We start from the raw sequence: 26,038 nt of genomic DNA, 5'->3' as shown, positions 1-26,038 counted from the left end.
ACTTGTAGATTCTTATTCGCTCTTGCTCCCAGCGTGTCGACTCAGATGCAAGAGAGCCGAGTCACGCCTTTGCATACGCCGTCATGTCATCTTATTAAGACTGTTAGTCTCATGCTGGTTCATTGAACCCCGACATGCATCGGACACTGGATCCTCCACTCTTTCATAAGAGGGTCAAAATTTACCATCTAAATTCTGATTCACATTGTTGAATGCTACCTCGCTACTAAGCTAGTTGGCAAGCTAGAAAGCGGGTAATTTTAAAACAGTAGCAGATATTCTGTTAATAACTCTGTTTTAGTAAAAAAAATGATACCTGACAAAAGAAACTGATGAGGAAGAAAGATCCTGATACATTTTACATGAGAAATGCATGTTAATTTAAACCTATTTATGGAAAATTAAGGTAATGATACAAAAACTCGAACACGTGCAAGAGGTGAATACCTGGAATCTGACATGCTGGAACATTTTTGACCCAGTTATGCAAAAGTGTTTGAGCTATTAAAAGAGGATCATTTTATCCTCTACAGGCTGAATTGCAAACAAATACATTTCCGTGTGACTATTTCAAATATTAATTAGCGAATAAATCACGTTTTGAAGGGGGTCCCCAGGCGCAAAAACATGAAATGAACATGTCAACCGAAAATAAATACATAATAATGGAAATGGTAACAAACAATCCATCTGGCACGGAACAACTTGCAGTAAGATCAACAAGAACATACACATAAGGCCCACAATCCCAAAACCGCACATCTGTTCCAAGCATCAGCACAGAATTAATGAGACGGAAACAAAAAAACTGACACTGTCGGACTAAATAAGATTATGTCGAAGTCCTGATTTCACAAATGAACTAAAAAAGAAGGTGAATACACTCGAGGACCAGAACATTTGGGGTAAGCAAGCCAAAAGGTGTGAAAAAAAAGTGTTTATACTGGAAAACTAACAAAATTTGCTCTCTTGACCCACCACACATGCACACACGTTTCATAACGATGAAGCAGCTCTTCTGCGTAAACATCCGCGTGATGCTTTTCCTGCAGGACGTGATCCTGACCCTGCAGGAGAAGCTGTCGATCAAATGCATCGAGCACTTCTCCCTCGTGTTGGAGCAGAGGACGGAAGGCTCTGGAAGCAAACTGCTTCTCCTGCACGAGCAGGAGATGCTTTCTCAGGTAGGAGGCGTTTCCTCTTCCTCTCCCCTCGCTTGCTTTGTCTCCCTCTCTGTCTGACACACACTTGCGCACACACACACACACACACAAACACTCCTGCTCAGTATTCGAGCAGCATTTGGACCCCGGTGTCATTTATCAGCACTGGCACAGCAGGGGCGACAGCTCACATTACACCTACACACTCACTCACTCACACACACACACACACACACACACACACACACACACTCAACCACAGTGCACGCTACATATTAATGAGGTTGCAGGATCACAAGAGGACAATTTTAATATTCCTGCCACACAGTTCAGATGTGACGCTCTGCACGTGGCACGCGCGCTGGCAGATGAATGTTTAAGAGTCGCGCTTCCCTGGCACGCTCGACGACACACACACTCCACTGTCGTACACCTGAGTGTCAATCCTGGTGACAGGTGTGTCGGAGGAGGCCGGTAGCCCCTGAATTTGAAAATAGACTCCCTTGCCCTCTCAGAGCTCGCGCGTTCAATAATTAATAAAATAGAATCAATATTTAAAAGATGATCTGGTCTTTTGGTTTCGTCTTGAATAAGAAATGGAATCAAAGGCGCAGACGTCCGCCGAGCATGCAGGTTGTTCTGGCGCGCTGCTGCTGAATTGCACAACCATGTTTTTAGGTTGTACAGTGGTTTGAATCTCGTATGCTGCTGCTATTAATGCTGCTGCTAGTGCTACAAGTGCCTCTGCAATCACCAATCTGAGCGGTCGCAAAGTGATGAAGAGAGGAGCCATAGATTATTTCTTAGACACAAAATTATGTTAATTTATTAATTTAGTTAATGAATGTAAATATTTTCTGACTTCTCTCTGATGAATCCTTTTTCTTGTGAAATACTGCATCATTTAGTCTTTCAGGCCTCTCAAAAGAGCTTTAAACTAAACTATTTAAAAAGGGGAACATCACTGCATCTCTGTGGCGAGCCGTCTGATGTCACATGGTAGCGATGATGATGCTGCTCACAGCTGGTCGCCCGGGCTTGGATCAATCAGTCTCGAGTGGAAGCGAGTCTTTGCGAGCGAACTGCTCACGAGCTTCAGTGCAGGTCTCCTCAGAATGGGAACATCCTCAGGACGTTTGTGCAGTTTATGGAACACGAGCAGAGGGAGGTTGTTGTACTTAATTTTTTTTGTATTTATGAATTGCCTCACGGGCTGGATCAAACAGCCACACGGGCTGCAGCTGTCCCGGAGGCCGGACGTTCCCCACGTGGATTATTTTGTCATCACAGCTTTGCAACTTCGCCAACAATTTTTGTGTTTTCATCCGTAAGGCTGTGAAAACGATTGATGCAGTTCAGGCTGACATGTGCTGACATTTAATCCCTCGTATGGGTCAGCTGCCACAACACACTGAATCCTACACTTCCCATGATGCACCTCCATTGCGTCTTTCATTACCCTCCCTTCCTGCAAAGTGCCCTCATCCTCCATGCATCCCATACATCCTCCTACAACAATTACTACCGCTAGTAATACCATTATTGACACTTGACTATCATCTCCTCTTCCTCCCGTGCTCCCCAGGTGACCCAGAGGCCTGGCTCTGACAAAATGAAGTGTTTCTTTAGGGTCAGCTTCGTGCCTAGGGACCCCGTGGAGCTGCTCCGGAGAGACGCCGTGGCATTTGAATACCTCTATGTGCAGGTGAGCAAGCCCTGAAACTGTTGATTAGTGGGTGAGTAATGTAATGTCAAGTGTCAACTTCGGTGGGTTTATGATCGACCAGACGGTTACAGAATGATTTTTGATAATTAGCAGATTTACTCAGATGAATGCAGAATGGATCTTGTCAAAACAAAAAGCTCATCTGCAAACAAAGTCCTCAACTAAACCCACTTGTTACTTCTCTCTAAAATAATAAATTGCTTCCTCATAGGATTCCTTTGCTAATGAGACAAGTGGAATAGGCTTGGAGAGGGAAAGCTAATCATCTTTTCTGGTCAGAGTTCACTGCTTCGTTCTTCCAAGTCCTTCATCAGGGACTGAAAGCCGCATCTCTTTGAAGGAATCTCAAGCCACAAAGGTTGAGAACAGCTTATTTCAGCTCAGCGGGGATGAGCTTCCACCCAAATTGCCCAATGGAGAGATGAAATGCGCTTCGTGAGCCCCCAAAACGGACACTGGGATTCTTACGTAACTTTGCTTCCTGCTCTGTCGCAGAGTTGCAACGACGTGGTCCTGGAACGGTTCGGCCCGGAGCTGAAGTACGACGCCGCGCTACGACTGGCCGCGCTGCAGATGTACATCCTCACCATGACGACCAGGCAGAGCCAGAAGGTCTCGCTCAAATACATCCAGTAAGTTTGTGTGCGGAAGCAGTTGCTGTGTGTGTGTGTGTGTGTGTGTGTGTGTGTGAAAAATGATGTGTAATGTTGAACTGCCTGGAGCTGCTCCATCAATAATAAATGATGCTCCTCTTTTCTGAAAGTTTTTTTTTCTTTTGATGGGTTTACAGAAGCTTATCAGGCAGAGTTGAATTCATTGTCCTATTTTCCCTCCTTGGGTGGAGTCATCTTTTGCAAACTTCTGGTTAAACCGTCAAAACACATAATCAGAAGAAATGTCAACCAGGCTCCCAAACATGGGTCCTCACGCAAGAACCACTCGCACAAACAGAGATTTAAAAGAATCAATGAAACCTCTCGTACGAGTCGCTACAAGAGGGGAAAAAAACACTTGTTTGACTTCATTATGATGCATTAATCTGATTGAATGTGGAGTTTCACTCTGACACAGAAATAAGCTCAAACAAAAGCCAAACTCAATGCAAAATGAATATTCTCTGCATAATATTATCATCATGGCTTGTGACTGAGAGAGTTTTTTCGCATTTGTGCTTTGTTGGCAAAGCAACTTAAAGAGTTCAGAAGCTGCTCGGAGGAATCTCACACATTGTAAATGGGGTCCTATTGAGGAAGCACTTTCCACAGAGATCGCTCTCCTCCTGAAAGTCAGTATTCTGTTCTGTGACAGCTCGTCTGAGAGTACATATAATCCAGTTTCTAGCTTTTGACCCCTTTTTCGGTGGAAGTACTTTTTTTCCAAAGGGGACTGTTGTGCTGAAAGCAATCTCCCCTCGACAGAAAGGAGTGGGGTCTTTCGCTGTTCCTGCCTCCCGCCGTGCTGTCCAGCATGAAGGAGAAAAACATCAAGAAGGCTCTGACACACATCCTCAAAACCAACCAGAACCTCGTGCCTCCAGGGAAAAAAGTAAGCAGCTCTCTTTGTCTTTCTTTGCCCTTGTTAATAAACTTCTGACACACACACATGCGCACAAAGACGGTGTCTGTTTTCTGATGCAATATCCTAAAATAGCATCACTGCCATGCTCAACCTTGTAAAGGTTCTCACCCTTGTCAACCTAAGAACCTTTGTTGAGCTAGACCTTGAATGCTAATGTGAATAACAAGCCAAGTGCCTTGACAAGCGGTGTGCATAATAAGATATTCATATTCACACACACATGTCCCAGTCGGGGGCCTCTGATCCAGCTTCAGCAAGACTTTGTGAAACTGCTTTAATGACACAGGCAGCTGCTGGTCTGCTCATTCTCTAACGGCCATATTTACGAAACAAAATGAACACACGCAACAGTTGCGACATTAGCGAGCGATCTGCTATCAGCTGCAGTGCAAATAAGGTCTCTTGTGGTCTCTTGCTCTTGTGGGGTCCTGCTGCAGTTGTGAGTGCGCTGTAGTCATGAATGAGCCTTGGTTTCTTATTTTCTTTAGTTCTTAGACAGCACAAGACGTTCCTGATCACACATGTTGCTTCTTTGGAACATGGGCCATGGGGTTTATCATGGGTCGATCCCACATACGCTGTCCCGCTGCCACGAATACTCACTAGGGCACCAATGTTTATTAATCCATGCTGAATATGATTTATTCTTATTTCTAAGAACTACAGAGCTCAACTGCTGTGGGAAATATTTTTGACCTATTTTAAAGCTTGACATCTTCAGTAGTAATAAATAGGGCTGTGTCGCGGACAAGGCAGGGGAGTAGGAACATACTGGGAGAAAAAATGAACACATTGCTGGTTTTGCTCTTTTTATGGGATTTGTTATAATAAGACAAATTCCGTGTTCAAGCCCATTTGCGCTCAACAGAAGGAAGCAGCTCAATCAGACAAACTTGATTTAAACGTTCCACCATTTGTCCACTTTGTGTGTATGTTCAGGAGACAGCACAGGATGTCTCCAGTGAGCTTGACCAGGATGGCCCATTTCCACCAATCAAAGGCATGCACACCTGAATTAATGAAATTCCACCCGTGCAAACTTTTTTGCTTGATGTTTTTGTGCCAATCTTGCTCATTTCTCTGAGAAATGTGCATCTCAGTAAAAGTCCAAGAAGTTCTCATTTCACAGTTTTTCAAAAAGATGATGGGAATCCATTATGGTGGACTTTCATGGTCCAAGAGCACACTGAGCTGGACTTATGGGTCCAATTTTCAAATCAAGAGTTTTGTGTTTCCAACTCATTCCAGCTCACAGAAATGTGAGCTCTCTCTCAGTGTCTCTGAGCTGTCTTTGTGTATGTATTTTTACTATAAAATACTGTGCAGTATTTTAGACATAAAGAGTCATAACAAATTAAATCTCATCCCTCAGTTGCACAATAGTTTGCACAAAACCCTTATAAACCATATGGCTAAATCAGATTTTTCCTTTTTATGTTTGCCTTTGTAATAACACCACTTTTCAGCTGAAGCCAGTACATGTTTGGATGCTCCACCGATGTTAAAGACGTGAAGCTGAACACTCCACTCCTCAGCAAGCAAATTAGCATTCCTCTGTGCCAAACATGAAGGAATGCAGCTAGACACACCTGAACTCCAGATATGTGTATATGCGTGTATGTCGATGAAATCTCAGTCATGCCAGAGGGATATTGATCCCTTCCCTCCGAGCCAGGGAAATCTGATGTGCTCGCTCATCATTTGCATTCACAGTGGCAGCTGATACCCACTCTATTCATTAGGGAGAAATACAGCCAAGCGGCACAGATGAACCGACGTGCAATTCAAAACGTTGACGCTTGAAATTAGCTTTCTCGTTACGGGCTTGAAGTTATGGCTCAGCCCTTGACCCGAAGAAGCTGCTCACTCGGTTTTGAGGTAAGGCGGTGGTTAAGCCTGGGCAAGAATTTCAGAAAAACTGAAAAAAACATCCTCCCATTAGGAGAATGTAGAGTATATGTAGTGCACCATAATAAGGATGGATAGTATTGTAAGTGGTAATAAAGACAGCTTGATTATATGACAGATACTTATATAAAACAGTGAAAAATTATGAAATTAGCAAGACTAATTCGTAGATATACTGTATATATCTCGTTGCAGTGAAAGCATCAGCACGCAAAAAGTACAAAAATACACTCCTTTCAAGTTTGAACTTTGAAAATCCCATTGACCCTAAATGGCTGGAGAGGCACGCACCCACACGAGCAAGCAATAAAGAGCACTGCAGTGGAGCAGCTCTTCAGATTTTGATCAGATTTAAATGATATGATGGGGTGTAATGGAAAATCAGCGGTCCAGATCGAAATGGCTTCAGAGTGCTTTATGCCCTGACATCAGGAGACAAATACGACCGTTCAGGTCGAGGTGACTGGTTTTCGGATGCCTGCTAATGTGTGGCGCTTCTCTCCTCCTTTCTGCAGCTGACTGCTTTGCAGGCCAAGGTGCATTACCTGAGGTACCTCAGTGAACTCAGACTCTATGGAGGGAGGGAGTTCAAATCAATACTGCTGGTAAGACCATTAGTTCTGGAGAGGATTTGTACAAGTTGTGGAACAAGCTTGAGTTTGGTTTAGAACTGCATCTCTGTCCTTGTTAAAATCTTTTCGGACTAACGTAGCTAATTAATTTTAACAATAATTGCGTACACACTGCTTTCTGTAGCAAGGGGAGAAACAGACAGACGTGACGTTGTTAGTGGGCCCACGTTACGGCATCAGCCATGTCATCAACGCCCGGACCAACCTGGTGGCCCTGTTGGCTGACTTCAGCCATGTCAACCGCATCGAGATCCTCACGGAAGACGAGACCAACGTCCGGCTGGAGCTGCACGTTCTGGATGTGAGGGTGAGCACAGCTCTGTGTGAAAACAGAAGTAGCAGCACATTTTATTTTGTCCCACACAAATTATAGCATCTGCTTTGTTTGCTCCCCCTCCTGCCACCCTGCCTTCTCTCCTTTCCTTCTTTTTTTTCACAGCCCATCACGCTGATCATGGAGTCGAGTGATGCAATGAACCTGGCCTGTATGACAGCAGGCTACTATCGCCTCCTAGTGGATTCAAGGAGATCTATCTTCAGCATGCCCCACTGCAATAGCACAGGAGGGGATGACAGCAGTGAGTTATTATTAAATATGAGTTACGCTTCTCAACACGCTATGTGGCAGTCGGTGATGTTTCCTGGTTAAAGCTATTACATAGCAGATGATCTGACATGTTTAGACAAAACCTTTGTTTATAACATGTGTGAAATTATTTACTTTTGGGTGAGAAAATGTTTGCTCTTCCAGTACATTTAACCTTGTGACATGAATGTTGTCGAAACGAGTGGAGAGTCTGTGTCCTGGCAGAAAGCCATTAAAATAAGCTGAGAAGTTGATGAACATGCTTGCTCGCACACATTTTGGATAAAAAAAGACTCCTGGCTGGATTAAATGGCTTAAAAATTGATGCTTTACAGTGCAGCATAAAACCTCAAAAGTCTTGAAGTGGAGCACTCAAAAGTCTAAAGTAGGAAGCCCTTTTAAAATTTAATCAACTTAAAATATAAAACACATAAAGTAGTAAGACCCTGTATTGCTGCTGTCTGCAGGTCAGGATCGTGTCCTAGAGTGGCCGTACAGCACATCCCTGGGGAACAATGAGGAGGCGTCACCCAGCCAGGAAGAGGTCTACAACAGGGACTCTGAGTATTCTGACAATGGGCAGCGAGAAAACAGCCTCTCTCCTTACTTCCATGAACCCCCAAACCCTGACAGTGACCCAGGGGCACGGAGAAGTCCATTGCCACCTCCTCTTCCCCCCGCGACCAGACACAAACCTCAAGACTCACCTCGGAGCGCCAAAGTGTCATTTATTTTTGGGGGGGACCCACCTTTGAACAAGGCAAAGAACTTAGGCTATGAAAGACTGTTAGAGAGCCCCGAGGTACCCGAGCACAGACCGCCCTACTTGCACAACAACACAGACTTTCGGCCACAGGACAGGGTGCCATTTCAGTTCAGTGGTCTGACGCATGTCTACAGTAACATAATAAGTGAGGAAGGTAGTGAAGAGCCACTGCTAAGGGACCTGTTTTATCGTGACACGACCGACGATGCAGAGGATGACGACGATGCTTCCTGTGAAGAAGACTCCACGGGGGGTACGCCAGTGGGTGACGACAGAGGAGGTGGACACGAAAACTGCGGCAGCCAAGGAGGAGGGTTAGCCACGGCAGCCAGCAAAGCCACCTTCCTCACGCTTTCCGGTTCTACTGACGACATCATCGACCTGACATCGCTGCCTCCTCCTGAGGGAGACGACGGCGTCGACGACGAAGAGGACGACACACTGCTGCAGACGCTCAACCTGGCAATCGCAGCGCCGCCACCGGGCTTTCGGGACAGTTCAGATGAGGATACGGCACCCGAGGGAAGGCCACTAAACACACGTGACAATGATGATATCCCAGTATCGTTAATTGATGCCATTCCCACACACGGGGAGGGGGAAGGGAGCAGGGGAGGGGAGAAAAGGCTGGAGAATGCGGTCATGACAACTCTACAGGCCCTGGAGGCTCTGTCTGTCTCTGAACAGAGGCCTCCCCCGCCACCACCCAACAGTAACAACCCAGGTCTGTTGAAAAATGCAAGCCGAGTAATGTTTGATCGCCATCATGTATATCTTTGTTTTGGACTTGTTTTGAGAGCTTTTTCTTTGTCACCCACCTCAAATTAATCCTGTGTCTCAATCGACAGTCTCTCTCATCTGACAACGTTTGGACAAAAGATGTATAGGATTTTATTTGTGTTCATTTTATCAGAGAAAAGTTTTCTCTCTCTACCAATTTGCTTTATTCTCTTGCTCCTTTTACATACTCCCGAAACACATCCATGACACCAGAACAGAAACTTGTTTCAGTTTGTATAATGTGCCTTCTCATTATTTGCAAATATGGTTGTAGCTCTGTGTAATGTTTAATACAATCCACTATTTAGTTGACTGACCCACATTTTATTTTGTATCTCTTATCTTCTAGGTGTTTACACATCTCGAGGCTTTAGCCAGGAGTCGTCCTCAGATTCTGGCAATGAAACCAACTCCTCCGAGATGACTGAAATCTCTGAGCTGGCTGCTACTCACAGGCTCAGTGAGAGCCACATGCGTCTTCTGGTGGCCACGAGGGAAGGGTACCAACCTTTACTTGAGGAGAAAACTGAATTCCCCGTCTCACCCAGTACAGGAGGAACGATACAAAAGAAACCCCACAGTCCAACACGGCACCTTCAGCCTCCAGCAGTTCCTCCAAGACGGAGCCCACAGTTGGACGCAGCATCATCAGGTCGAGATTGCTTGGAGGTGAGGCCCCAGACTAACTTCTCATCCACCCTCCAGCGCCCAAGTTCCACCACACCAGGTGGCAAGCATCATAAAAAGTCTGCAGACTCCAGTGGGAAGTATAACACCTTCAGCACAAGGGAAGGGCATCGAGGTGAGAGCAGTGGTTGCCGCAGTCGTCTTGACTTGGACCAGCGCGCTTCCTTCTGTGAGCGGGTGGAAAATCAAAGAAGACAGAATTCTTTTTTTGGCAGAAAATTCTGCGGCCGAGGGCCTTGCAATGAACAGCCTCCCCCGTGACCATCACAGAATACCCCGCCCTCCTTCCTCTACCTCTGATCATGTTTTAGACGTTGTGGACTTGGGTGACTGCGGTGCAGATAATGGAGCTGCGGCCGTTGAGCAAGACGAACATCTAGTTGTAGCGTCACTGCTGTCCCCAACCAAAAAATCCAGATCAGGAGGATCTGACCAGGGATCGGACATACAAAGTGACCATCAGCCGATTTCTAGACAGCAGAGTGTTGCACGGTTGTGTGAGTACCATCTAGCCAAAAGGATTTCAAATTTGCAAGGAGAAGCCCACAGTTCACTTCAAGGTTCTCTTTGCTCATCACTAGATGCTGGTGGCAGCACAAACAGTAGCGCCTGTGCCACCCCAACTGACTCACCTCTTGGCCCCGGTGCAGTTGAATCAAAGCACCACCATTTGCAAAGGCACCCGCTTTCTAGTTCCTCCTCCTCATTGCTCAGGGTGCTAAACTATGAAGATAACAAACCTGGAATCCCTCGTGGCATCCCTGTCCAGAGCTCTCAGGGAAAAGACCTCCACCCTCACGCAGACCCCGCCCTCCTTCGCAAAATGCTGCCCAACATTCACCCTCCTGCTGCTGGGGCCGAACCAGGCCGCCCCTCCTCAGCCACACCGTCTAAGCATAAAGAGACCACAGGTACTGGAAGCAAGAGGCCCCACAATGATCTGCATGCTAAACAACAGGCCTGTTTTAAGGGGATGAACCAGAAGGAAGGCAGTGAGGCCTACAGACAACTGATAAACTATCTAACAGTCAGCCAGATGCATCAGGGAGGGAAGCTGCAAAGTGCAGGCATGGGAGGGGCAGTGAAAAAGGACACCAGACGCTTTATCACAAGCAACCCTCAGCTTGTTGAAATGGTTAAGAATAGGGGGAATACCATTGCTCGTTGCCCATGTATGCCCTCCTCCCTATCATCCCCATTTCTCAGCCCAAATTTAGTCACCCCTAATGCGGCCACCATGCAGCTGGATAATAAAAATCCACGGTCATACCATTCGGCCACACTTCCTGCCAAACTCAAGAGAAGTCCTGACATGCATGCTCAGAGACTGAATGACAGTCTAGATTTCAGGCCAGTTACTGCTGAGAGGAGAAGCTCCTTTTCTGGCCTGGAGAGTGAACTAGAGAGGAGTGGTATGGACCCAGAGCACTTCCTTTCACTATATCAAAGAGAGGGCTGTATCAGCCGCGATGGGGGATTCATTTCAGGTGGAAACCGCAAGGGTGGGGGCACCACTAATCGTCCCCCACCTCGGTCAAGAAGCCAACCTAGTGGCAGCACAGAGGAATGGTTCAGATCAGACCCGAGAGCAAAGCATGCAGTTCAACAGTCTCCTCACCCTCGTCCTAATGATTCTCTTTGTTTCTCTGCCGCCCCCAGTGTAAGTGGTCAACGAGCAGACCTCAACAGCATCTCACTAGGAAGGGGAGACCATCCTTCAGCTTTTATCAGGCAGGCATCTACTGGGACTAGGGCTTGCATTACATCTCCAACTCCCAACACACAATGTCCACCTCCTCCACCTCCTCCCCCACCACCTCCTCCATTGCCTCTTCCCGTGCAAGCCAATGCTAGCTCCAGCAACTCAGGATGCACACAGAATTCCATCCATTCCATCCCATCCCGGCAGAATCAGAACCACATTCAGGCTGTTACCCCAACCCTGCCACAGACAGATCCCTTCAGCAATAACTTGCAACGGGGCCGGGAGCTCAAACGCAGCTCCAGCAACGTTACTGCCAGTTCTGGTAGTGTGGAAGTTCTATTTGATAAGCCCACCCGGAGCCGGAGCCAGCAGCCCTTGTCACCATCTGTGCCCCAGCAAGGTGAGACCAAAGTCCAGCGGAGGCCAACAAGGAAGCGCCTCTCCAAGAGCTACTCCCAAGGCTCTGTATCTTCCCACACCACGTGCTGGTCTACAAGCAGCAGGGTAGATAGTCGAAGGGCATCTGTGGCATTTCCAGTACAGAAAGACGCCAAACACATAAAGGGCTCTCAAAAACTGGACACCAGTCCCTGGAGATGCAACGGGCCTTTTAGCTACTGCTTCTTTAAACGTAAGAGTGAGGGTGAAGAGGATGAGATCGAGTGGGAGAGGCCCAGACGAAGCCGCAGTGGAAACGATAGTGATAATGACAGTGCTGCTGCCATATTTCCCTGTGGCTCAGTAGTGGATGCAGCTGGGGAGCAGCTGTATGGGGAGGTCCTCAATAACATGAGCTTCAGTGACCGTCTTGCACGAATCAACGCACTCAAGGACCGCATGTATGGTTTCCCTTCTGGCTTCACCGATGTCCGCCGCGATGCCAGTGAGCTCATTGCACTGGTGAGATCCAGCATAGGGCGCTGCGACCGTGGACCACAGATGCCTCTCCAGGATGTCGCCCAATACAAGCAGCTCCTCTCTGTTGAGTCTAAAGAATTAGGCCGAGCATGCCGGAGGATGGCACAGGCCCATAGCAGTCCTGAGGAGATGCTGCTAGCTGTAACTTGTAGCTTCCAGGTGCTATGCTGTCTCTGTGAAGCTTGTATGTGTCTGGTCAGGGGGCTCGGAGCCTCAGCCTCACAGCAGCAGAGAGAGGTTGTGGCAAAGGTGGATGAAGTTGTTATGAACTACATCTGTTTGCTCAAAGCGGCTGAGACAGCCACCGTGGGAGCACCAGGGGAGCACAGTGTGAAAGCCCTGGTCCGCCACTCAAGTACCATGTCGGCCATTGCTAACGCACTCACCCGCTCCCTTAAAACGCTGCTTAGCAAGTAGAGGCTACTCCTTTTGCTTTATAGTGTGGCCTACACAGTCAGTAGAAGTCTGTTTTTAAGCATCTTGCTATTTTTGAGTCTGCTGGAAGAATCATGTATTTTTCATATAAGGTCCGGATGGTCTCCATATCAAAGTAAATCATGTGTACAGTCTCTGCAGTTAGACTTAATATTAAGGTTACATAAAACCCATGCTGAAAAATTAGGAAGATGCTGAAAGGCAGTCCTATCTGACTGCTCTTGCTTTTTCTGCTGACAATATTGTAATGTATATTTACAAAGCCATGCTGTCACAGAACTTTGTAATATGATATGTACCTAATACATACCCTTTTACCTGTGCATTATGTAACTTATTTCAAAATTAATGTATATAATGTACATAAATACAATATAATTATATTATTTGACGTAGCAGTTTCAAGAAGCCATTGAGTTTTCAGCTTTATTTGCTCTAATATTGTACAGGGCTGGAGTGAATTTCACTTCCAGTTCAATCAGTTCATAAAAGTGCAGTTTTACTATTTATAGTTGTGATATAATAATTTACCTGTAGAAATGTAAGTAAAAATGTGTGACTGTCAGTCCAGTGAGGAAATTGTCACTATTATTTCATTCACACGATAACTATAAGGTTGAGTTCATGAATGACTGTGGAAAGTGAACTGATTTCAACCCTGTTGCATAGCAATGCAGCTTTTTTTTCCAAATGAGAGGAACATTTGTTTGAAATGTTGAAAAAACACTAAAATTGCACTGCATTTACCACTGCTTCATATTTTATCACATAGATTATTTTCAGATAAGAAGAATTACAATATATTATCAAGTATTCTCCAAAAAACTAAATATATGAAACTATAATAATACTATAATATTCACAATTTAGAAAAAAAATGTTCTTTATTAGGAAATATTTCAGATTGACCACTGTGTTAATTATATATGATTATAAAAGTATACGTTTTTGTGTTTTATTATCATCTGTTTTGGAATAAGTTCTATGCTTGAATGATTTATTATTCCACACTATGTATCAAGATGCAGTTATGTCTCTTGACAAGAAATTCAGTTCCTGTTTTTTTTTTTTCAATAATCCACCAATCTATTAAAAAAACATTTTACAGATATTTTTATGTCTCTTACCACGTGTCTTTTGGATTGAATGGTTCACTGTGACATACAATCAGCACTGGTGGGTCATGAGCGTTATTCCATCCCAGAATAAAAACACAATTTAAATGTCAGTTTCACAACGCTGTGACTGACTCACTGTCTGCACTCTCATGTCAATATATAATGCATGTTGCTGAAGAATACATTTTGTAATATTCATGCAAACATGTGGTTATGGGGCTGTTCATGTAAAAACACAAGATACCTTGTGAATAAACCGAACGAGCAGTTCGCTAAAGCTTCATTCATGTTAGTTCTTCCACTCCTGCTCAGAGAGATTGCCCTTCAACCAGAGAATCCAGATTTCTGTGTGGTCAAACATCCTTCTTACCAAAGTGTGAATGAGAAAAGAATCCCCAGCAAGTGCTGTAGCTTGAGCTGCACCTGATTGAAAACAAAAGCACATTATAAGGCTGTCCCAACAAGGAATTAAGATCAGCCTCATACAGTTTTACCTGTTCCAGGCTAGCAAGCAAGCATTAAAATGAGGAAGTATACAATGTCAAGCACAAGGTTTGGTTAGCATGAAAATAACATTGATATAGTGTGTTTGAAATTTGGTTTTCGCAGCATGAAGTTTCTGATAAAACACAAATTGAATGGGTACTTCATGCAGTTTATGTTTCAAAATAACACCCTCTCTCCATGGCAAGTATCTGATTTGAATTATGGAGGCAACATAAATAATTTAGCACTATTTAATATTATTAATATATTTAAAGTAATACGATTTAAACGATATTATACTGTTAATACTGTTTGAGAAACTTTTTAACACTGTGGTGTGTAGCCGCGCGTTGAGTTGAGTCCATGAGTGCGCGAGCGTGTGTTCACGTGACCTTTTAACCAAGCGGCAGAGGAGACGCAGGGGAGGACATTGGTGACCTTATTTGCATATTGGGCGCCTGTTCCACACGCGCTGCGACGTTCGCCAATCAGATTGACGCATGCAGCAAACCACGCCCGCGCGGCAACTCGCGTCGCGCGCCTCAGCAGCATTGTACTGTCGGTGGAGCAGGGAGAAGTTGTTAGAGTGTCCTGACCTGCACTTCAGCTTGGTGCGTTTGTGCTGGTACTTTTTGTCGTAGTTAGTTGAAATCAAACAATTATATCTTTGCAGTCGATATTAGCGAGTTCGAGAAGTGCATTGACGCCTGCGTAGGAGCCGCTGACCGACTGCCGAGTTCACCAACTGAAGCCGACGACGACCGTGGAAAAGTTATTGTTGGGCACCCCGCGGGGGTTTAAAGTTCAGCTAACAGTAGCGTCACTGGCTACTAGCAGGTAGTTAGCTCACTATCTTCACCGATTAGTTTGGTCGCAATGGCAGCTGTGTGCCAGTCACGACGTGCCTTGGTGGAAATACCTGCTCCACAGCCCAAAATTGCAGGTCAGTCTGAAACGTGCCAACTTTATTATTGAGGTTGTGAAAATCGCTGTAACGTTAACTTCTTTGTGCTGGAGGCGCCACTTTGCTATCATGCTAATGTTATTAGACGCGCGCGCGCCCCCAGGATTAACAGTTGGCCGATAATGTTATTGTTTGCAGGTACTTGAATGTGGATAACTGCGTTACGTTTTTTTTTTTTTTTTTAAGTATCGTGGTTTATATTTTACTTGACATGTGTTTTAGTCGATTTATGTGTCGCGCCTGACGCGGTGTGAAGCAAGTTGCATTGTAGGAAATATTAACACCACTGTCACCCCAAGACGTAGCGCAGAAAGTTTGAATTCTCTATCTTTTTTACAGCTCGAATGAGGAGGTCCTACCTGGAAATACTCAGTGCTCGTTTGGCTCCATCTCCACTTCCGAGGGTTAGAAGCTCAACTCCAAACACAAGGCGCGTGCAGTCATGTAAGTAATCAATAAAAACCATGAATCGACCTGCAAAACCTGATGTGTGGCTGGTTTTGTAAGCTGACTACATAGGAAGCGAAATGGAATTACAAAACTTGTCCCATTTGCTTTAATACTGGGAATGCAGCCCCCCAGTGATTGTTGGTCACCCCCCTGCCCTTATTTTCTTTGGTATGTTATTGACCTCATGCACCTTTCTTTTGCAGTGGAGTTGTCCATTGGTGGGGTGTGGAGTCGCAGCATAGAGGAGCAGTGTGACAAGATGGATGAGCACCATACCCCACTCTCCAAACAGCAGCTTGTACAGCTAATCAGATCCCTCATCCTCGTTGAACAGGTTTCTATCCTCCCAGTCTTAATCAGATAAGATGGAACATTTTTCATCCCAAGCAGAATTTTAGCAGCCAAGATGTAAGCTAAAATAGCTCGCTGAACTGTCAGCCCTTACCTAAAATATGATGTGTTGCTTTTCATCCTAGAGCCAAGAGCCCAGGATCCTGGCATCAGACCTGAAGTATCTCCAGGAGGACCTGCATCTGAAGAAGGCAAATGTTTACAGGTCCATACCATACTCTCGGTTTGGCTCCAACAGGGATGCTCACTGTTACAGAAAGGCATATCCTCACCTGGTGGCATTTAAAGTGAGTATAAGTGGTGTAATGTCATGTTTGTATAAATGATAACACTTTTTGGAAACCTACAGATTTGCAGGAAAGTGATGTATTTTATTTTAAGGCTTTTAAAAGGAGGTTTTGGCGCTTTAAGCACACCCCTGCTGTTCTTTTCTAATGGGGCTTTTTTTTTGTTTACTTCATAAAGAGAATTTTTTTCACCGGTGTATTTAAAAACTGCTCCATGTGTTACCTCTACGTGGCTCGATGAGCGGAGTGTTTCATGTCATCCTAATCCGTCACCTCCTTATCCTCCCCCTCAGGTGTCGTGTCAGGAATGGGGCCAGGTTCTTCTGAGGAACAAAGAGTGGGATGCAGTGTTGGAACACACTCTGATGGCGTGGCGCTACACCAGCGAGTTGCCGCAGTGGGATACAACAAACCACAACGCTCTCCGAGAACAGTGTTACAGCATCTTGGCAGCTCACACCCTCACTGCTCTTCAGCACCACCACCCCGAACCCAACAGAGGACGCGAGTTGCTCAGAAGGTAACACTTTAGTTTTTAGGATGTGTTAACAGTCCACACACAGATCATTCACAATCCATACATGGATAGTGTGTCAACACTAATTTTAGAACCATTGTATTGGTTACATAAGGTAATACACAAGGGAATTATCAGTCTGGCTGCATAATCACATGACACTAACCATTTTTACTCAGTCTTTTGAATGAGTGTGTGTGTGTAATTTTAATTTATTTCAGTGTTTTGACTTCATGGATGCATCTTAAAGATCAGAGTAAACCAGATACTCAGTGGTTCACCTGCACACTAATAAAGTCATTTGATTGTCACTTGATAAGATGCTTACTGCAGGCTGCCCACATCCCTCTGAACAGCAACCTGTTCCTGAAACAGCAGGTCAACTCAGGTTACTGGGAAAATCAGGCTACAGCAATCCTTCCTGTATGGCACTTTTGACCACTATCAGGCAGAGAACTCTTAAAACAATTTCACAGCTCAGACCGTGACATACTCGATGTAACAACGGCTGACTGCGTTCTTTTACTAATGAGTTAGCGACTTGTTCCTGACTTCAATATCCAACTGAAGCAATGCAACACGGGCATCCTACTGGAGTCTTGTCTTGCCGCCTGTTGAATGTAAGTTCATTCATCTTTTAGTACAGGGTTGGTACACCAGCCTCTGCTGAACTTCGCTGGCTCTGTTTGCCTTGCTCGAAGCTCCACTTTTCTTGACAAACTGGGTGTTTCCTTCAGCTCTCACTGGGATGCACAGAATCTGTTGGTGGACGATGCTTGCCGATCATGTTAATTCTTTCAGCAGCTTAAGTAAGATTTAAGAACACAGCCTCAAAATGGTTGTTACTTACATCCTGAGTTAGCTGGTAAAGTAAACTTGCTGTAGGCACCAACTATGTAGCATCTCGATGAGCTATCAAGCTGCTGCTATATTCAAAGCTGTATAATTTTCTTACTGTTGCCCAGTGTTTTAATTGGTTTCATATTAGTTCATCAGCCCCAGAAATTGTGTGCATTGTCAGTTTTACTAGAAACTAGAGGTCAACCAATCTTGGGTATTTAAAGGCAATATAATAATGATTGTTTGGACCAGGACAAAGCAGATAGCTTATTAATTGATGCATTAATAATTCCAGTCTGTAACCAGCAACCTTATTGTGCTCATAATTTGTGAATAAAGCTGTTTATACAAAGCTAACTTTAATTCAAAGCCAAATTATCTCAGGTACACAATGACATGATCTTGCCTTCCCTGCAAATAATGATGTAGGTCCCTGTGCGACTGGTGGAAGCTGCGCAGCCATTGGCTGCTATCAGAGCCAAGTTCCACCCGTAACAGTAGTTTATTAAACATCCTATTGGTGCAGAGGAATCGGCTGAACCAATTAATCGGTCGACCTCTCACCAGCATACCTAACAGATGACTCTTCTGTTCCTCCGTGTCTAGGTTGAAGATGGCTCAGTTGCACAGCCAGTCAGTTGCGCCCTGTATTGAGGAGTTGCAGAGGATTATGGCATGTGCTGATGTCTCTTCCATGGACACTAATTGAAATGGCCCTTGACTGGAAGAAGGTTCCCTACCCCGGTTGTAAAGTGGTTGTAAATGCAATCAAACCCTTATTTAATCACATCGCGTTTTTACATCAAGTGGAAAGTATTATGAGGAGTGCAACATTTCTCGCATTGGTACGCCTCGTCATATATTCATCGTTGGTCAATGTCATGATGCATTCATATGTTACCAAACAGCTGTTTTCTTTGTAGAGCAACGTTCACATTCTGAATAGTGTGACGGTGATACAGTGTATATTTTTAGACCTTTGGATAGAATAACTTTTGCATTGACCATTGAAATGTTCAGTTTTGAAATGGCCTTTCTTGTTTGTTTGTGTATGTCTTTGTTTCTGTTCACAATACTTGAAACTGTGGCAGTTTGCCAGTCTGACTGTAGCTACCAGGATTTTTTATGTGTATGTCTATTTGTAAAGAATTGTTTTTGTTACTGATTGCACTGTTTGTCCTGAAAACTTGAAGATTTTTTGATAAAATAGACAACTAATTTCAATAAAATCGAAGCTTTATACTGGCGAAAGGCTTTGCTCCTCTGTTGTGTGTTTTGGCCTCACCTTATCCTTGATCTCTGTATAGTCATAATGCTCAAACAACACATTTTACCATAAAGTCAACCAAGCAGGAAGTTGGAATGCGTGTTACGTATCATGCTTACAGTACACATGACCTCAGCAACTTTATTGTGTGAACGTTGGGATTTAATTCCACATTCAAGGTAACAATGCATTGCTGTAATTGTCAGCTTGTTGGAGTAAGCTGTTCGCCTTTCATGGCTGCTGTTTTCTATATATACTGCAGTAACTGCACAGATCAAACTGGTGACCAGTCAGCCTGACCAGTATCAAGTCGTGAGTATGGCAGACTGCAGTTACACAACATGTGGTATGCACCTAAACTTGCTGATGTATGTGCCTTCATCAGATGTCTGTGTGCAACACTTTCAGTACTGCAGTACTGCAATACAGTTGTTCTTTGCAGGCATCTCATCGTGAATGAGTTGGGTAAAAAATTGCCTTCAGTGACATTTTCATATAGTGCACTAAGACCTGTGAGACCACAAACGTATGATCCTGCTTGTGTTGTTTTTCTTGCTTATGGATGGGAATTAAAGTACTACCGGGTGTTTTTTGTCATACAATAGCCATAAATTGCTATGCCTTTTTCAACCCTCCGAATAATCTGTGTGCACACAGTGCAGTTTTGTAGTAAGCCTAGTTTTTGTCTGCAATTGATTTGTAGTCTGTGGCCACTGATTAGTAGGCTGTGGAGTTTGCAAAGCCCCTTGAATGGAGACTACTGCCCCTTAAAGATGGGCCATTGCAGGAGATAATAGGATTAATCTGTCAATGGATTGATCATTTGTCCATTCCAGCAGCCTGGGCTCTGCCTTTTAAGTTACAATGTTGTACCACTAGGTGGAGCCCACGCTGCACCGACGCCCACCGTCGCCATCCTTGGGCTCAGGATTGTGACTCCAGTGGAGGAGCATTGTTCAGACCACTGTCGAATCAGCTGTTGCCATGGCACTCTGGAGAGTGAATATTAAATAAAATTTAAGTGCTATTTATGGTTCAAGATAATCAGTGGCAGGTTGATGGGGTGAGAGGCTGTTGGCTGACAGACTTCCTGCTGTGCATTTTCTATTTTCTCTGTCAGAAATAAAGCTGTAATATTACCAAGTAATATTGCTTCCTGTTACTCATATAGAGACATCTGTTGTGACATTATTATCCTTTGGGGACTGATCTGCTATGATATCTACTGTTTCTGTACAGAAATGTATCATTTCATATTGACTGATATTTGTACTTTAAACATCAGGATTAATACAATTATTTGTCTCCAGGCCATTGCAGGGAGTGGAACATAGTAATATTCCAGCAATGGCAACATATGCAAATGTGACCCACCCACTCACGTACTATAGATATGTGGTGTTGAATTGTAATCTGTAAATTGGAGATTAAATTGGTGGGCTGGTGGTGGTTCGGGCTCCCACGGTTTAGCCCACATGCACTGGCCTACATCAAATCCCTCAGGAGTCGTTCTTGTTTGTCTCACTCTGTCTTTTGTTGCCTCTCATTTACACACAGAAAAAAAAAAAGTGTTTGACTAAGCCACCACAGTGAATTAACTTTCAGGGCTGTCTCAGAGAAAACAAAACAAAGCATCTTCATGGAAACTTTAAGGCGATAATGTTAAAATTAGCAGCGCAAATTGTTCCTTTCACAAATGTTCACAACAACTAGAGGCTGTTTCACCTTCTCTGTAAATGCACGGCCTGCTCTCGCGTGAGATTAACCCTCGAAGCAAGTGCTTTTTAAAAGCGGGATCCGCAAGAATCGAACGTACAGAGAGGAGTGGTTGTAGCTCTCTGATCTTGGCACTGCAGCAGAAGCAGCTCTTTAAAGCGGTTGGAGGCACACTGGAGTAGTGTCGATGTTAAACTGCCTTTATTATGACATGGTTCCAGAGATAAGAAGAAGAAAAAAAAACAATCAATGCATTATAGCTCCCCTGTGCCTTGGATGTGTTTTTTGAGGTTGCCCTCAGTGCTGCGCCAAGATCAGAGAGCTTGCAGCTCCAAAGACAGACCTCCCGGTTTGTTTGCCTCTCTGCATGGCTGTTGCCCCTCTGTGTTTTAGCTCTGCGCCATAAACACCCCGAACAGTGCTCCAAGAGTTTATGGTCCAAATACAGTCTGTCACGAGAGCTCAGCCCAGGAGAGGATGTCAGAATGTTTCACTATTTCCTTTGCTCATTATCTCCCAAGTCGCTCCGTGGACAGCAATGCAGCTCTATATTAAGACACACGCAGCAAAAAAAACAGCAGCACTGGGACAGATTTTTATTAGATGTTGCTCTGCGGCCTTGTGTATATCTCAAATATTTGTGTGAAATGTTTTGATAGCATATTCAAATAGCGCCGAATAGCTGGCGTTTGGTTTTGTCGAGCTGTGAATCATGTCGTCGGTGTGTGTTAATCGCCTTTATTGCATTAGAGATGCATGGCAATATGTTTGTCTCCCATGGGAAAGGAAATATCCAGCCTCGAGTGCATTAGTGCCACAATATTTCCCTAATCCTCACCAAGTCACTTTTAAGCTTAAACCAAACCAAACCTTTACGATTGCTGTGTAAGATCAAGAAAAACTGTTTTTACCGTGATTTTTTTAACGTTTTTTTTAAGTGACCTCACTGAACTTGTAAATATACCATGGTCACATGGTGTCTCCCGACTTTAGAAGTTGACAAGAACTTCCTGAATACGCTATTAAATGCAGTCACATTTGATTTAAAGGAGGAATGAAACAGACTTCATTCATCTTCACCCATCGAAAAATGGCTGATTGAGCGTAATTAACAGTAAAGAACTGGCTGTGAGGACGGAAAACCAGCACCACTGAATCCCGAAGACTCAGCGAGTGTTTGAGCGCGACCTGAATCGTCTCACGTAGCTCAATCCCTCTCACAGACATCTGCACTGACATTCAAACATCTGTCACTTCAGCTCGGGCAAACAGAGCTTGAAAGGGGAGCGAAAGGGAGCGTTTTGACGCCACGTAGGTGGAATTACAATGATGAATCCGGAGACCTGAGCAAGCGCCAAGGACGCTGATAAGAACAGCGAGGACGAAACTGGCTGACACGGTGCTGGATGCCCTTTCTACTCTTATGTTCTCAAAGTTTCATAGTGTTTTCCAACAGCAGGCTCCCTCTACAGAGTAGTAGTGCTTTAGCAGGCCTGTGGGCCACTTATTCCCCAAATTATCACTCAGATATACTGCATATATTGTGATCATAGCTTTTCAGCCTGTGACCAAATAGCCCCCAATACAGTTATGACTTTGGAAGAAAATGCCACCGATTGTCAGAATTACAGTGAAGCTTGAAGTGAGGGCTGGTTATTCATTGCTGTCTGCAAAGGTTTAAAGCAGCAGGGCTGTGGAATCCACAAGGGATGGTTCCAGCAGAAATAAAATGCTGAAACTTAATTAAAACAGCATGAAATAGTCGGAGTGCTGATCCCCTGAGCGTTCGTTTATTTCACGCCCTAAATTTCAGGTTTAAGTTCGTCGATAGACCTTTTTCATATCAGACGTTTTGACACGTCAGAGCAGGAGAACCACAGCTTCAGAACGATCCCGGCTCTGTTCCATTTCGGTGCGGAAGTGTCAGGGCCCCGGTGTCGCGCATGCTGGCTCACTGGCTCGTCCCGCTGGGACACATAAACGGAACAGAGCCATTATTAATGTTATTAGCACCGCTTGTGCTTTTCGTGCTGTCACGAAATGATACACGCATTTTTATTTTCCTCTCCTGCTTCTAATCCACAGTTCATGTTAATCCTTCGCAGCCACGAGCAGCTCCTTCGCTCCGGTTGTGCCGTGCATTGTGGGACAATATGCATGAGCAGCACATGCAGGCTTTTGCTACTTTTCCAGTGTCAACACTGGACTAAAAACCTGGTTAGAATTAGCATGTAGTGCTGCATTGAGACGCAGCTGACAGCCAGAGCTTGGAACCAGCAATGCAATGCTGTGATAAGTCAGTGGTTCAAGGAGTTTGATATTTTAGGAAACACGTTTATTCGCCTTTGCAAGACTTGAAGTGTAAAAACACCAATTACAGCAACAACTATGGGACTATTTCTTGGCCAATTATTTGCACAAACAAAACAACCAAGAAACTGTCACATGTGTTAGTTCTCTATAATTAGAGATGTTTAGATGTGGATTTTGTTGCTTTTTGACAAAGCCAGGCTAGCTGTTTCTCCTTGTTTCCAGTCTTTGTGCTAAGCTAGCTGCTAGCTCCTGCTTCGTCACTCGCACAAACCCAAACCACGAGGGAGGTGTCATTTCGGGTTGCAAGAAAAGCGAATGACGGAATATCATTTAAATCAAGTCACAGTCGCTGCCGCGTCAACGATATCTTGACTTGACTTCTCCGTCTGGGGCTGCGGCATGCAGATGAAATCCGAGGCCTGTCCGTCAGCTTCAAAGCTGTACAGTGGAACCACTTTTCCTTTAATTTCATTGTTGTTTGAGCCTTTAGTGTCAGATGTTTTTCAGCATTGATAAAGCACTCCATTCTTTCCCCGTCTGCGGATATTTTCCGTCAGTCTGCCCAGTATTTTCGGTGGCGAGCAGCTGACTCTTTTTTCCAGTTACAGAAGAGCGAAGCAATTTGCTTGGCGGCTAAAGGTCAAGAGTGATGAGCGAGCTCTATCAAGTCCTGGAAAAAGGATCCGGCCGGAATCAAAATACACAAGAGCCTTTTTGTTTTGTTTTTTTTGCAAAGAGATCCGCCCCTGTGTTTAAGATATTTTCCCCTGCTGCTTCTTCTTTTAAAGACCCTGCACAGCGGAGACAAGCAGACAAGATGGTAGATGAAGGGATGAGGAATTACATGATACAAAGGTTGCGAGTCTTATTTGAAGTCATGGTCTGCAATCTTGTCCACTGAGTAATCTCCCTCTCAGCCTGAATATAAATTGCAGTGGGGTTCGGCTGAGGGAAGTACCGCGTGTTAGCTAAAGGAGTTACGTTTGGCTTTTTTGGCCCACGTAGATCCGTATGTAACACAGCGGCCCTCCGAAATGTTTGCCTCCCAAGATCCAGTCTCTCAGCTGCGAATGTTTAAAACGCAGGTTGATTCCTCGCCCCCCTCGGGTCAGCGCAAGCAGGTGCTCATGAATAAAGAGGATGTTAAATATGCGTGAAGTTATTAATTACAAGCCTGATGTTTTTACAAGGCGCTTCTGCATTTTTGGCTTTTGCTGTTTGGGCACGTCTGTCGATGCAGTTCTTCTTCTTCTTGTGCTTGTCTGTGCTCGCGCTCCCCCCCCCCCCCCCCCTCGCTCAAGGTGGCCTTGGGGGCCCAGGTTTGTCCCGCTGACAGCCCCGCGAGGCCAAATGTCCCGGTGCAAAACAGTGACAGCAGTTGTCCCAAGTTTTCACAGTTTTTCTTCGCCGCATACGATTATCGCTGTTTTTTTATTCTATTTTCTTTTTTTGTATGTTTTCCTCAGCCGGTCAGCTGCTTTGTGCCTAGAGCCAAAATGATGAGGAGCAAGTGCACATGCACAATGGCACATTCAAAACAGTGACATAAATGAATTAAAGGATGCTAGTTTTTCTGGTGACCTTCATGTGCAAACAGCAGTGCAGCGAAAGGTGGAGGTGCGGAGGCCTAAACTTAAGCAAACGTCAATGATGCTTCAGCTGCAGCTGCAGTGCAACAACATGCGGTGGCAGCGCATGAACTCTTGCATTCTGATCCACTGAAGATCAAATTAGTTTCATCTAAATGTAAATCGTCGGAGGTGCGGGTGTCTGTTGAGGCGAATGTACCATTTTCATGACATCCAGTCTGGTCGTTCGCTTGGTCGAGACCGCGTGTGGCTTAGCTCTTGCTCCGTGGCGGCGGCGCGGCCGTAAATCATTCGGCGTGCTAGGAAGGAAGGAAAACGAGCCGGGAACCTCAGCAGCTGATGGTCGGCGTTCACCGCCACACGACGGGCGTGTGGAAAATACCCTGATTGAGATTTAAATCATGGAATCAAGTCAACGGCTCGCTGCTCGCTCTTTGTTCCCCGTTCAGAGAGAGGATGTATCCAGACTGTGTGAAATGGGCTGGAGCTGACTTTGTTCATAACAGTACGTTTCTTTTTTTAATTAAAAGCAAAATAATGCACAAAAGCAAACTGGTCCGACCTCACCCTGTTGACTTTGCGCTACAAGGGTAAAGTTGGCTGGTGTTCCCATTAACTTCAGTGCTGGCTTCACTGGCTTTTAAAATTCAGCCACAGTGGTTGCTGCCTAATTACCCTTTTAAATAAAGTTAAGCTTCGTGCTTTAATTGCGAAAGGCTTTATCACGCAGCGCTTTTCAGACGCACGGATAAAGAACAACAACATGAAAAACACATGAAATGAAAACTGCCACCTCCCGGAGCGCTGCATGACCCAGAACGCTGCTCTAATAGCGGGAGCACCTCGGGTTCGCCATCCTCTGAGGGAGCCGCGAGAGTGAGTGATAGTGGCGGGGTCGTAAAATGACGGAGGCGAGCCGCTGACCAGCCCTCGTCCCGGTGTCGTGTGTCATTTGCACAATTTGGTGCAAAGAAATCATTTAACACATTCCAAAGCTACACCAGCTGACTGAACCAAAGGCTTCCCAGTCAATTCTTGTCAAGTGCACAGTAATGCAAAGACAAATTAAGGCGCACAAATCAGTTTGCTGCTCTGGAAACAACACGTTTGGGCCTTCCTCAGTCACGGCGACGATCCCGTTTAAATTTAGCCCATGAGTCACACTGATAGGCGTGAAAAAGATCTGGAGTGAAAGCTAAATTACTGCCACGGAACCTGAGCGCAGAAGTGCTGATGGTGCCGAAAGTGGAACACAA

The 26,038-nt window shown here is 44.9% G+C and overlaps 1 protein-coding gene and 1 pseudogene across 2 annotated transcripts; both read left to right on the top strand.

The window, feature by feature from the left end:
- Nucleotides 1-13,777, top strand: part of LOC121627115 — a 70,623-nt pseudogene extending 56,846 nt beyond the window's left edge.
- Nucleotides 13,778-15,069: 1,292 nt separating this feature from the next.
- On the top strand, nt 15,070-19,123 carry LOC121627500. Of its 2 annotated transcripts, none has more exons than XM_041966425.1 (6): nt 15,070-15,325; nt 15,792-15,896; nt 16,106-16,236; nt 16,379-16,540; nt 16,834-17,060; nt 18,504-19,123. In XM_041966425.1, the coding sequence occupies exons 2-6, from the start codon at nt 15,797-15,799 to the stop codon at nt 18,604-18,606; spliced, it is 723 nt and encodes a 240-aa protein (XP_041822359.1). In that variant the 5' UTR covers nt 15,070-15,325; nt 15,792-15,796; the 3' UTR covers nt 18,607-19,123. The 2 variants fall into 2 exon arrangements, with proteins under 2 accessions (XP_041822359.1, XP_041822357.1); XM_041966423.1 differs by having other exon boundaries at nt 15,070-15,431.
- The last annotated feature ends 6,915 nt before the right edge of the window (nt 19,124-26,038 follow it).

Source organism: Chelmon rostratus, chromosome 24 (assembly GCF_017976325.1).
Source record: "Chelmon rostratus isolate fCheRos1 chromosome 24, fCheRos1.pri, whole genome shotgun sequence".
NCBI lineage: Eukaryota > Metazoa > Chordata > Actinopteri > Chaetodontiformes > Chaetodontidae > Chelmon > Chelmon rostratus.
The sequence above is the reverse complement of the archived record's forward strand: the minus strand, read 5'-3'. Positions and strand labels throughout refer to the sequence as shown.

Excerpts from the sequence above, each read along its gene's own strand:
- LOC121627500 (XM_041966423.1), top strand. The coding sequence starts at position 15,365 with ATGGCAGCTGTGTGCCAGTCACGACGTGCCTTGGTGGAAATACCTGCT. Across the intron at positions 15,897-16,105 it reads CACAAGGCGCGTGCAGTCAT|TGGAGTTGTCCATTGGTGGG; the intron begins GTAAGTAATCAA and ends TTTCTTTTGCAG. Across the intron at positions 16,237-16,378 it reads CCCTCATCCTCGTTGAACAG|AGCCAAGAGCCCAGGATCCT; the intron begins GTTTCTATCCTC and ends TTTTCATCCTAG.